The sequence below is a fragment of the Patagioenas fasciata genome, chromosome 8, assembly GCF_037038585.1.
Source record: "Patagioenas fasciata isolate bPatFas1 chromosome 8, bPatFas1.hap1, whole genome shotgun sequence".
NCBI lineage: Eukaryota > Metazoa > Chordata > Aves > Columbiformes > Columbidae > Patagioenas > Patagioenas fasciata.
The window spans coordinates 26,004,672-26,017,967 of NC_092527.1; the positions used below are offsets into that span (position 1 = coordinate 26,004,672).

Consider the following 13,296-nt stretch of genomic DNA (forward strand, 5'->3'; position numbering starts at 1 on the left):
CTTCAGCTACTACAAGACATTTACTTCCAAATTTGTATCTATCAAGTGACTCTAAAAACGTTTTAGCAAATATTACAGCCAGTATAACATCCTGGTATTTGTCTTTTGTTTTTCTTGTCTAGACAACTTGGTTTAGCAAAGGCGTCCGAGCCCAGTGAGCTGCAGTAACAAGAACCCGGATAACTCAGAACTTGTTTTGAGTTATCTGGTTTTTTTTTGTTGTTGCCTTTTCGCAAAAGATCTTTCTTCTCTTGCTGCTATGTTTGAAAACATATTAGGATAACCCCCTTCTGCTTAATGTCGATAGTCCAATATTAGTTCTTTTCTAAGAAACACATATTCAAGAAATTACTCTCCTTAGAAGGTGATGCTTTTCCTTTAGAATAAGCCTTTTCTCCTCACTTCTCAGACGACAATATTTTCTTCAAATGTTTAATCTGAAAAATTTGTTACAATTGCTCTGGAAGACTGAATAATTTCAAACTATATAATATGTCATTTGTAATAATTAGTCTTCACATTTTAGCTTCAACAGATCCCAACAACATGGAACTTTTGCTGAGTAATGATGGCACAATTCAACCTCTAATGTCTCCTGCAATTTGAAAACCTCTTCCCCTGATTTTCCTTGCCACTTTGAAATGTTATCCCTTTCTGGTGAGTAATCCTGTGCTAGATTCTTTTGCTTCTTAAACGAACATTATTCTCACCCTTTATTGACTGACCACATCTATTATCACATGTAAGCAGTGTTAATCCTCTAGTAATTAACACCCTTATTAAAGTAATTTTAACTCAAAGAAGTTTAAATCGCATTATTGGTTTTATTTAATTAAGCTATGGGAACTGTTTTACACTGTAATTCGAGTTTTCAGCTTGTGCCGTTTCAATCTACACAGGTTCCCTGCACCCCCCCAGTTACCTGTGTTCCTTCTGTCTAGGAATTATTCAATACTATTCTGCTTCACTGTGAACTTTTTATACAGTCCTCTCTGTCAATGGATTCAAGACTTAGACACTATAATAAACATATTACCATCCCCCAAACTATCATTTGGATGTGGATTTCAATGACATTATCAAATCTACCCTTCCACACGGTTCAGTATCTTTTTAGTGCTTAAACTGAAAGAACCACTTTTAATGTCCTTCTCATACATCCCAAGCAAGGGCAAAGATTTTTATTTAAACTTTAGACTGGCAAAAAGAAAGGAGAATCTGAATGCACTGAGTTGTGCCACTTACGAAGGCTGGCTCAGCACTTCTTCTGTTACTTCAAAAATCAGTCAAGTTTTATAATTGCATTTTTGTGTGTGTGTCTACTGTATGTTTCTTTCTACGGGGAAAATACCTGATGGCCTATGTTATCTTACAGATCTCAGGTAAGCTACTCAACTGACATGTTTGGCACATGGTCAAAAGATAAAAACTGTCTTCTGGTTTAACTGCATCATGTTACATTGTGCACTCTGGAAGAGTGTGGGCTAACTGTGTGTCCACTTGGAAGGATTTCCTGGAGGCACGCCACTGAGACCGGGAAAGCTTGTGTTCTCCTGGGAATAATGCAACCTGATGGTTCCATGGACTTTATACACCATTAACTGTCTACTGAAAGTCCTTTCTTTCCTTTGGGTAAAAACATATCTTCAAATTTCTACTGTGTAAAAAAGAAATGTTCTACACGGGTCTCAGCATAAACCATGGAAAATGATAAACATAGAAAGAAAATGATAAGAACAACAAAGTACTTTACAGACAGGACTGATTTTTTTCTTTTTTTTGTCCTTCATCCCATATCTTTAAGTTCTTCTTTTCTCCCCATCATCTACTGCTTCCACTTACTCCCCTTTTGACCATCTTAAAAATTTTCTTCACATTCCTGTTCTTATTAATCCTTTTTTTCTCCCATCATCACTCTTTCTGTGATTGGGGGTCTTCCAAGTTGCAGTGCTCCTTTGCTACTAATGCTTTAGGGGAAGTCCTATATGTGAATCTTCTCTATAAACTTTGTTATTTCAATACTTTTTAAAACAGTACAACTTGGAAAATGACAAATTGCTCCAAACCTGACATACCCATAAAAGCTATATATGTTAATATGGTAAAAGCCCAGAATGATATAAAACTGTGCCTAAGATCATGCTGGTTCATATTGCTTATAGTACAATTAGTTCATTCAGAAACCAGTTATTTACATAACAATATGAAATTCAATCATTTCTTTTGCCACTTATTAGTATCTTCCTACTAAGAGAAAGAAAATACAAGAGTTTCATCTCCCGTGTTTCACCAAATGAGTGGAGGCAGTCAGACAGTCAGAACACTATTTTTTAATTTATATTTCTGCAGCGCTAAATTAACACCTGGCAGAAGATCAGTGTCACATTATGGTATATATTGTACAAACACTTCAGAAGATATGATCTTTTTTTCTAAGACACTATGATCCAAATGAATAAACATTCATTAATTCCATTTCACTTACTCAAGTCCTTGCCATACTACGTCTGTGATACTACCAGCTTAGCTAAGGCTGAAGAATATAAGCAATTTTTGGACAGAAATTACTGAATATGCTAATGTAGCTAGCAGTCCCATGGCTCTCTGATGGGAAACCAGGACTCATAGGTGTTAAGAGAATACAAATAACAGGTAAGTTGATAGAAAACAATATTTTTCTCTTGTATTGTTCAATATGCTCATTCATTACTCATAGGAACCACATGGCACCCACAGGATTCAGAGGAACTTCTATGGAGCTGGAGGCTCCAAAACTGAACTCCATCTATCAGCTCAGGGCTGCAGAAGGGCCCGGGCACAATGGTAGTGATTCTGCAGCGACTGGCTGCCAGCAGGAAGACAACAGCTTGATATGATGTATTCGCAGACTTCAGGTAAGTCATGCACCCAAGTATTCCTTCCTTTCATTTACATCATTTCTTACATGACAAAAATAAAGGTGAGGATCAGAACTGCTAGCAGAACTGCTAGCAGAAGTAAACTAGAGAGAAACTTCATTCCACTGAATGTGATGTATATCAGCGACTCAAAAAAAGGGTAAGTATGAGCTTACAAATATAATAGGCACATGGATCAACTTCTAATTCAAGCAAGAGACTTGTTAATTGAGAAATTATCTGAAAGTGAACCTTCTGAAATTTTTCTACCAACAAGTCCTTCTGCAAAAGAATAAAACCATGTCCAGATAAAGCTTATTTAGTGCTTTCTCTCTTTATGTAATTGGAAATTACCGCTTCATAAATAGTCTCCCAGACACGTAGCATACCGGTTATTGAAGAAATCGAGTATCTCGGCCAAAAAAACTGAAGCCTTTGGGTTTTGGTATTATGGACAGGGTATAATTGGGATATGCACTTCAACTACCACGGATACAATTTTAGTGCCATTTAGGTCATGATCTCACAGGAATTTCCCCTGTAATGATGGGATGAGCTTTTCTGAACAGAAAGGTTTTCCAGAGATATGAAGTTTTCATCATAACAGCAGCTCTGTATGTTTTGAATGAATTGATTAACTACTTCTAAACCTTGTATTGTGAAAGTACTGATGACTAAGTAGAGCTGAAAGCTGATTAAATGTGACAGTTGGTAGTATTTAGATAAGGACTCGGATATGTCCATCTAAATAGTCTTGACAGCAGCTTTTGCCTACTTTTTTTTGTCTTTTAATATCTGCTTTGATCAACCTCTCAGTGAAACTTTTAGTAATTTCTATGATGGTAGTATTTAGAAGCTGGAACTCCCCTACACTGCTCTAAGAAGCTAAGTGTTTCTGCACATGACAAACAAGATCAATAAATGCCATTTCCTGTCTCAGATCCAAAACATATAAGTTCACCTCACAATAAACCCCCCACTTTTGTTCAACTAAGTCTTATGTTCTTATGCAAAAGCTGTTATATGCAGGTCTCTAAGTCAAGATGAGCCAGTGCTTCACAAGATCTGTCATTTTCTAAATACACAGTAGAGATTTCTCGCCAGGTCATCTAATTCGTGCATATATCTGGTTCAGTAAGTGAAGAACTAAGAAAATTGTATCCCTTAAATGAACTAGCTTAAATAAACAACAAGAAAATTATTTTCTTATTTTCTTGATTTTGATAACTTCCGTGGTGTAGGTACCTACAGCATTCTTTACTGTCAGTTAGGAGATGACACTCAGTTTAAGCATTATACACCTTTCACCACACAGTCTTTTGTGCACAACCTACTGTACTTTCCTCTGGAGAAACTGGTACAGTTTTTGTCATAGACTTGAGTAGTGTATTTTGTAGTTAAATGGCCATACGTATATAATTTTATTTAAGTTAGGTATTGATAGGGCTACTGAAGCGAAGTAACAGCATTTGTGCACTGAGTTTTTAACTCCTGTTTTCAGGCATGCTTCCTCATTGTCAGTAAGTCAGGACCTAGAGCGAAAGCTTGGTATGCGATCAGCATGTTATTTGTACTTCTCTGCTGAAGAAGGAGCATTCAGATGTCGATCTGGATACAATCTGTTTTGTACTGAATTTGATGAATGATTCAATGTCCCAAAGAACACACACACATCTAATACCTGGCACGTGTGCCCTTAGTTGCTGGCAGTAACAGGGTAGGAATATCTACTGCCAGGAAATGACTGACTCGCCAACCTGCTTTGATTCTGCAAATCCTTATAAGATAGTGTATCCAAAGCCATGCTTGTTTTTGACCCCCCACTGCTATTTTCTGTGCATTTGTTTCCAAAGCTTCCTAATTCTTACCAGCTGGCAGGTATAAATCCCATCCCAGTAATGAGCTGGCTTGTTTCTGTGTACAGAGCCCTGATTGAGATCTTCCTCACAAATATCTATACAAGCAACTTGTGAACTGAGCCTATTGTGATTACCTACAGGCTTCACAGCATCTAGTTGAAAGGGAGAAAACAAAACTAAGAGATTCCATTGGGGAATATACATGCTTACAAACAAATGGTCACGTTTGTGTGAAAAATTCCTATTTATTTGTAAGAATATAGTACTCCGCAAAGACACTGTTTGATCCCTGCAAGCTGGATAAGACACACATTTAGCATGTAGTCATACTCAGATAACTGTATCATTCTGAACACAGGTATGCATATGAATGCTACCCCTGTATGATGCAAATACATGAGACACTGAGCCGTGAAGTGCCCCTGCTCTGCTCAGCGTGCCTCAAGCTCTCCTCCTGCTTTAGCGCAGAGTCAGTTTATGGAGAAGGGGGAGGCCAGCAAAGGTGTTGCCTTCCTCCTCCAGCAAAGTGAGGATCTATGGTCCGAAATCCAGAGAGCCACAACTCCTGTTTTGTTGCTGTTTGAAATCTGATATCCTTTTTTTTAGTTGAATAAGCAGCATTGCACTGAAAACTGAAGAAGCACAAATCCCATTACATAGCGCCCTGAGGCTGGGCTTCATGTTACAGATGTAAGGTGCCCCTCTGCTTGTTCAGAGAAGCTGGGGAGTGCATGGGAGGGAAAGGGATCAGTGAGCATTGTGAAAGAGCCTCTGTGAAGATTAAAGTCTCAACAGCCATTTCCCTCAGGAAGCGAAAGACAAAATACTCTATACTGCTTGGTAATTAAAAATTCAAACTGTTGCCTTAAGAAAGAGAGGCTTACATTTATCTTTAAACTCTGAAGTTTTTAAGATTTACTACTAAACATACTGTTAGGGATTTCTCCCTTTTGCAAAACCCAGATGTTTTTTCAGTTCATGACTCTTCTCTGGAGCAGAGGCCAGGGGTGGGTGTACCCTACTAATTTCAAAGCCTAGGCATTGTGTGGGCTGGCAGCCCGTGAAGGAAGCCACAGTGCACCCTTGGAGCCCTCGACTTCCAAGAGTCATGGTGGATGGGTCTGACAACAGGCTGCAACTTATTCTCTGAGACTTAACAGAAGGGCTCAAGAGCAATCTCCACAGGGAACACAGATGATGAGGGCTACAGCATGCTGCATGTTGGGCAAACCAGAAACAAGCCAGAGACGAAATGCAGTAACTACCACAGGAAATGAATTCAAATTAAACACTGCAAACAAAACAGTGGGGAAGACTGAGCCGTCAGCCTGCGTTTAGTGGCAGACAATCCCATGGCTGGGATTGAAGGCCAGTGATCTGTTACACGGTTTCTACCTACAATGAGTTACTTCTGCGTTTATCACAAAGACAGTATCATCTCTCAGTGATGAATAAGAAGCAAAGAAGAAAGAGGAGGACTATATTAAGTACTACTAAGAATTTTCTCCTCAAATAAACTTAACATCTGTTGCATGGACCACCACAGTTCAGAAGGTCAGCAATAGTTCTCACCAACAATACACCAGAAAATGCATTACAAAGTAAATGGTCAAGCAAACCAAGAAACTATCGATGTAATTTCCATTATGCTTTGGAATCAGAAGAAAATGTATTACACTTTTAAATATCAGGTATCAGTTTTTAGGAGGAATACATATAGTGTATTACCAATAAATTGAGCTCATAGAAGTGCTTATCCACATGCTTATCTACACACATAATAAGTAAAAGTTTGACAAAAATGTATCTTGCAATGTTTCCATGGTACACGTTATACTAATTACACTGGCTGCATTATGGCTTTATGTCTAATTTATCTCTAATGTTAGCAAAATGTTAACAGAAATTGCTGAAAATCTTCACTAATTTTGTCCCATACCTATGCAGAATTTATGGACACTGCTGTTCAGAGACCTTGATCTCCCAGACTGAGGGACACCACTATCAGATTGTAAACTCTATGTTACCAATGTGGGTGGAGATAGTGCTACAATGGTTGCTTAACTCTGGGGTTACCAAGAGCATATGATGATGTTCACTTGAGATGGCTGCCCCTGTTGCAGGACCAGCACTGACAGCAACTGAAGGATGTTAACAACGTGTACTTAAGTGCTAAAAGAACATAGAAGACACACGGTTCTCGTCCCTGGCAAAATAAGGAAATTCCATAATAATCAAGTACTGAGTACTTGTCTGAAATTGGGCAGTAAAGGAAGAAGGCCTGTTTGAAACTGAACTAGTGCTTGTGGTGGAAAGAAACAATAAAAGCAACTTGTGAAGTCACAAGTGTAAAAAAGACCAGCTACCTTTGCAGCTTAGGTTATAACTCTGCAGGCAATGATGTGATTTCAAGAACAGGCATCTTTTTACCACCCAATTGGTTAAGAATCAGGAAATTTGCTCTAGGACAGCAACTGTTGACCTCTCAAGGCTATCTGTCTGCTGCACACTACACTGGCTCTCCAAAGAATAATGCACAAATTTTAAGATTCAGGCCTTTTCCTCACAGTATTTAAGTGTTCAGGACATCCAAGAAACTGCCTTACATTCCAGAACTGTAACCCTAGTCTTTAAGCATCAAGGAACAGATCATAACCTGGACAAAACTAATTCATGTTGGAGGCTGAGCTTCCTCAGAGACTAATTCAAGTGAGATGAACTAAGACCTGTTTACTTTTCAAGGTTAATTCCAATTGACCTAGGATCTGAATTGGTAGCAAAATCCTCAAAGTTCATTCCACCTTACTTTTGGGCCACTGTGCTAATTTATGCAGGGTCTCTATATAGACAGTGGCAAGAGAAAATCTTCAGAGAGTGATGCAGGTCACAGGAGACCTGGGTCATCTTCACAAGATGCCAGAAACCAGTCTCTTTAAAGCAGCACATGCCACTTTGATAATTGCCTTGCTGAGCTGGCCTGCCCCTCAGTGGCTTTAAGTGAGTGGGGTGAAAGGGTGCACGTAGGGTATAACCTTGGGTCATACACTAAGACAAGTGGCATGAGGCATGACACAACTGCTGCAGCTGTACAGAACCACAAATATATCCCAATTTTCTTAGCAGCTGCTTGCTGCTTTAGGAGCTGCTAAACTAGCTGGAGCTGCAAGTTTCCGGATGATCATGGCTGTGTGATTCTCTATCAGTAGCACAATATGTGATTAGCCAACCATACTAAGTCACCTCTGTAAGACGCTGAGATACTATGGTTACAGGAATAGCAAAAAAATCTTTATTGACTAGGGTTTCTACAGATTACTAAGATCTTTAAGGAGTATGTTAAGTATGACAGGAGCATAAGAGGGGATAGTATAAGCAGAGAGAGGTGGCTTATCCAAGGGGACATGGTAAGTGCCTGCCTCTTGACGATTCCTGGCATCTCAGAGCTTCCTGCCACTGTTCTCTCCTTAGAAGCAACTCTTCCTCATGCCAGCTGTTTTTGTTTCCTCTTTTATGTCTGTGGAAGGAAGAAGGAAAGTGGGCTTGCTGGGGACAAGATGCTGTCAGTACGTTGTCTTCAGGGAAAAACGGAGGATCAGGAATTGTCAGGACGAAAATACCTATGGTAATTCTTTTCAAAGCTGCTCCTCCCGCCATGGTAATCATCCAAGTGTGGCTCTTCCCTTTCTGTCTTCCAAGCCAGCTCCTTGTGACTTGACTTCTTTAGTTAAATGTGCTACAACATTCTACTGCCCAATCCTCATTAATCTCACACACTGCCCCAGCACAACACAGAGAGAGTAAGCTGTTGTTGAGATAACTGGCTTCCATTAGCAACCATGTGATTGGCAGGACGATAAAGTCTTTTCCCTTGCAGGTCAGCTGCTTTTTAAGAAGAGGGCAATCCTGCTGATCCATCTTTTAGCTACAGTCTCTCACTGAGTCCCAAATCTCCTGCCTTTTAGCTTTGATACGGTTCAAGCTTTCCCCCTTGTATCAGCCCCTACCTGTCATCAGCTCCTCTGTACCAAACAGCCAATATCAGGAGTTTGACCTCAGGGCACAGTCCGGGTGGGCAGGTAAAACCTGACCACTGGACCTACTTCCTTATCTTTCATATCCTGCAATTCATGAAGAAGTATCAAATTCAAACTAAAAAACAGAAGCATGACCTTTTATAAGAACTTTCTGAAAAAGGCTCTGTTGCCTTTCTAAGTATTCTTGAAAAGAACTGTCATCCACCCTATTAAGATAGAAATGGAACACAAATAAGGAAGAGAGAAAAAACACTGCAAATCCTTACTAAACGGTAAGTCTTTTTAATGTGTACTTGCAATACATTTTGGTGAGGCATGCAAAAATACAGTACCTCCCCGCCTCAACCAAACAAATATACTAGAACTAGAACATCTGCCAGCTCCAATTGCAACCTGATAAAGAGAGTTGCCCAGATTTTGCTGTTCACAAAGTATCTGAAATCTATTAGATTCCCATGACATACAGAGAATCCTCTATAAAGCATTACTCACATCAAGAGAATCCTAAATATAAGTTGCTAACATAAACTGAGAGCTATCATAAGCAACATAATCCCTTTTTACGTGACATGCTTGACAGTTGGTTCCTACAACATACGAAAATATTATTTATCTCCTGTAGTAAGTATGCACACATCCTGCCCTCCTGCATATCTGGAAATTACGCTTTCCCTTGAAACAAACACAAGCTCTGCAAGGATTTACACCAGATGACAGAAATTGTGCCAAAATCTCTCAGTGTCCTTTCCCTTCAACTAAACTGGCTTAGGACAAATTGGAAGATGTTTAGTCACTTCTAACATAGATAATAAAAGTACAATAAAAAAGAATCCAAAAGAGGAAGGCTGCTAGTCAAGGCAAGATTTGCGGTATTTGAAGTCTGACAGCGTACATCTTTACATACTGAATTCTGAAACTCCTAATGTACAACTATCACATGAAAAAAAATCTTATGGTCACGATCCTATATCCTCCTCATGTAGTCTCCACTTACCCCATTGTAGACATTGTTCACTGTTATATTACTGTGAGAGTGTAACAGACAACTCTGCCTTTTAACTTCTTCATTTAAAAATACAATGAAGCCCTTTCTAACCATTAGGAAAAACTGGATTACTTTTGCTTCAGGAATTTTCCCTTATGAAATGCCTTTTCATCATCCTTCTGTGAAAAACCTACTAAACTATTAAAAGCAAAAACGTTCTTACTATATAGATAATTTGGTATGGATTTCTTTCCGCATTTCTTCTCTTTTCTGGTGACTTTGACAGGCTCATAATGGTGCTGAAAAATATCACGAACATCTGCAGAACGCTTAAGACCCTCCATGTGCAGTTAATGATTCATGTCACTATGTAAATGACACTTACACTTGCAACCCTGTGAAATAATAAATCCTTTCTAAAAGCTTACTTCAGGTATGAAAAATTTTTGAAAAATAATTGCTATGGGTAGATATCGTGTCAGAATTTACAGAGAGCAGGGAATAGAAATAACTATGTGAAATAAAGTTAAGTAGATTTTAGCCTGGAAAAACCTTCTTTTTGGCAAGAACTGTGGAAAAGTGCTTCCAATATTAAGGCATTTAAAATTAAACTTGATATAGAATAAAGATCAGACAGTTGTAATAAAGCTGCATTTTAGGAGTTTAAAAGAATTCTATGTAACAAATTAAGGAAAGGAAATGCTAAATGATAACATGCCCAGTTCTCCTCTCCAGGGAGTAGTTTTGTAGACAGTAGCAATCGCTCAGAATGAAATCAGGCCAGCACACATCAGGTTAACATGTACACTCTTGCAAAAAGGCATCACAGGATCTTTAAAAATTATCAGGACCAAACCTCAATCTTAAATGCATGTAACAGTACCACTAGTGGCACAGTGCCCCCTAACAACACACTGGAGAAACAGTTTTTTTGCTGAATTACAGGGAATAGTGCCACTAACAACACTTCAAATAACTGCTTTTCAAAACTAATTACATGGTAACGCAAAAACATGAAAGGTTCTTAAATTTAATAACTTCAGCATTGGTCAAAAGGGGAAATTAGCAGGATAAAAACCAACAACTAGTGTCTTACTTGTCTGAGGTCGATGAAAGCTAACTGCAGGGTGTCTCCCTGGAATCCTGGCACAGGCTCAGAACTAGCAAACACTGCAAAGAAAGGGTAAAAACATTACAGATGTATTTTTTTCTAAAAATCTATCAGAAAATCAGGCTTTATGCAACATAAATGCTAGCTAGCACTAAAATGAGACCGGTTTGATAGAAGTAAACTACTAACAGTGACTAAAAGCAAACAAACCAACAAACAACTTTACCACAATTTTTTCAACAATCCCAAAGAATAATACCTGTAGAAGTATTATTAAAAATTTTGCTTTAAATTCTAACCCAGTAGCAATACTACAACCACAGAAGCCAACAACTTTTTTTCGCCTGAGGTGATTACTGAAAAAATTTGAAAGAATACCAGTTCCATGGCTGTCAACATATTTTCAAACATCTGCTTTTGTTACAGCACCCATGCTATAAAAACCCACCTCCAGCCAAACAGCACTAAAAGACAAACACTAAGGTGGGGGTTAGTTTAATGTGCAGGTGACAGGTGGAAAGTTCTATGTGGCACAATCAGAGCAGAGCTGAAATTCCTGTTCACACCTTTTAGCTAACTGATCAATAACAAACTTCTGTTCTTTTTGAACTTCAAAACAGGCTGTCAAAATTGGAAGGCAAAACTATATTCAAAATTTTAAAAAATGATAACACTTATGGTAATGAAAAAAAGTCAGTTATTTGTTTACATTAGGAAATTATCAATAATTGTCACACTTAAAAGTAAATATACTTTTTGTTGTTCTTATCCCAGTCACACACTAATAACAAAGACACTTGCAGAAACAGCTACTGTCTCATATCCCCACTGTAGTTAGATACCTTACTTCAAAACAGCTTAAGATAATTTTTCTTATGCTCTTCAGCTGGAGCTCTTAACAAAACAAAGTAGATACTACTACAATACTCTTAGAGAGGTATCGTCTGTGGCAGTGAAAGGTAACATTTTTTTCCCAAGTTTGAGAAACAGGCCATTCAATGGTAGCGGAAATCAAATACATGTATAAAAAAATTTCTGGAGCCAGTACTCAACTCTACTGTGTCTCATGGACTCCTACTAACATTTAAAAGTAATATGTAATACTTACTAGATTTATTTTTTCAATGGCTAGTAAGAAAAATTGGATCATAAGTGAAAGTAATATCCAGAAAGACACTGGTGTCCGAGCTAACATGATGGTAATGTAATGGGTTCAATCATTTTCTTCTGAATGTTTGTTTTCAGTGTAAAGCAAACTAATGAATTCAGACAGACTACATTCACAAGTCTAAAAATTATTATATGGGATGCAATTGTAAATGAAAATAATAAAGATTCTAACTTAAGTGGTACAAGAAGCTATGAAGACCATCTCAGACTATCTAAGAATAGCTTAGTAATAGATTAATATAGTATCAGAGTAGCAGCTTTACTAGTGGGAGAATTTATTACTTGTATTACAATAGTGCAAAATTTTATGGACAGTCATGTAATAGAGAATGTATTAAATTGGAATATTACTTGATTCTTCTTCAACCTAAGGAATAAAAAATAGCAATCAAACACTGTAAATTCACATAGAAGTATTGCTAACAGTTGGCAAATTCTCACTGATTACTGTATACAAGTCTAAACTTTAAATGGTCTGGTTTTGCTACTTTATAAGCAACACCGTCTTTTCAATCTACCACAAAGATGCTTTTTAAATAAAAAAGAAAATGAAGAAACAGTAGAAAAGTAAATCCTAACCCCAGGATTTTATAGTGAGAGTTTGCTTAATAATAAACTCTTAAAGCAGCAAAAAGAAAGCAGTCTGTACAAACACCAACCTGCAGAAGAACAAAAGATCTCCAGGCCTATGAAAGCACCTTCTGAACAGCCCAGGCTAAAGGGCTGCGTGTCTCCATGGCTGTCTTCTGCAGGCACTTCATGGCCAGTGGGATCACCCTTTCCTCAGGGACAGACAGGCCTGCAATGTCAGCCCCTGTGGTCAGCCAACAGTGTTTAAAATGGGACACCATACTATAGCAGGGAATCCTTAGCAATGCCCCAAAGCAAACAGCTAAGAAGAACTACAAGGGTTGTGAGCTGCGGCTGCACACTGACAAGGGGGATCAGCATGATGGTCAGAAGCAGCCTCTTCTACGTCCCCCGAACAAGGAAGGAGAATCTGTACTATTCTTGAAAGATAAGGCCCGTCTGTATCTGATCCAGTATCACTTTCCCTTCACACACAGTACACTGAGAGCAGCTTTTCCCACCAGGCCCTGAGCTCCTCCAGCCACTCCACAGTGGCAGCACAGGAGAAGTAAGCTCAATGGCAAAGAAATGGCTACAAAACTGGCAAGTAAATACAACAGAAATGAGTGACTCATAGCAGAAGTTTTCGGCTAGTTATTGGCACTTCATA

General features: G+C 38.5%; 1 protein-coding gene across 11 annotated transcripts in view; it reads right to left on the bottom strand.

The window, feature by feature from the left end:
* Positions 1-13,296, bottom strand: part of EXOC6 (exocyst complex component 6) — a 94,052-nt gene that overhangs the window by 14,066 nt on the left and 66,690 nt on the right. For all 11 annotated transcript variants that reach the window (XM_071812002.1, XM_065843362.2, XM_065843367.2 and 8 more), the window contains one exon: positions 10,872-10,945. In XM_071812002.1, coding sequence (XP_071668103.1) covers positions 10,872-10,945 — 74 coding nt within the window. The remainder of the gene's footprint in view (positions 1-10,871; positions 10,946-13,296) is intronic.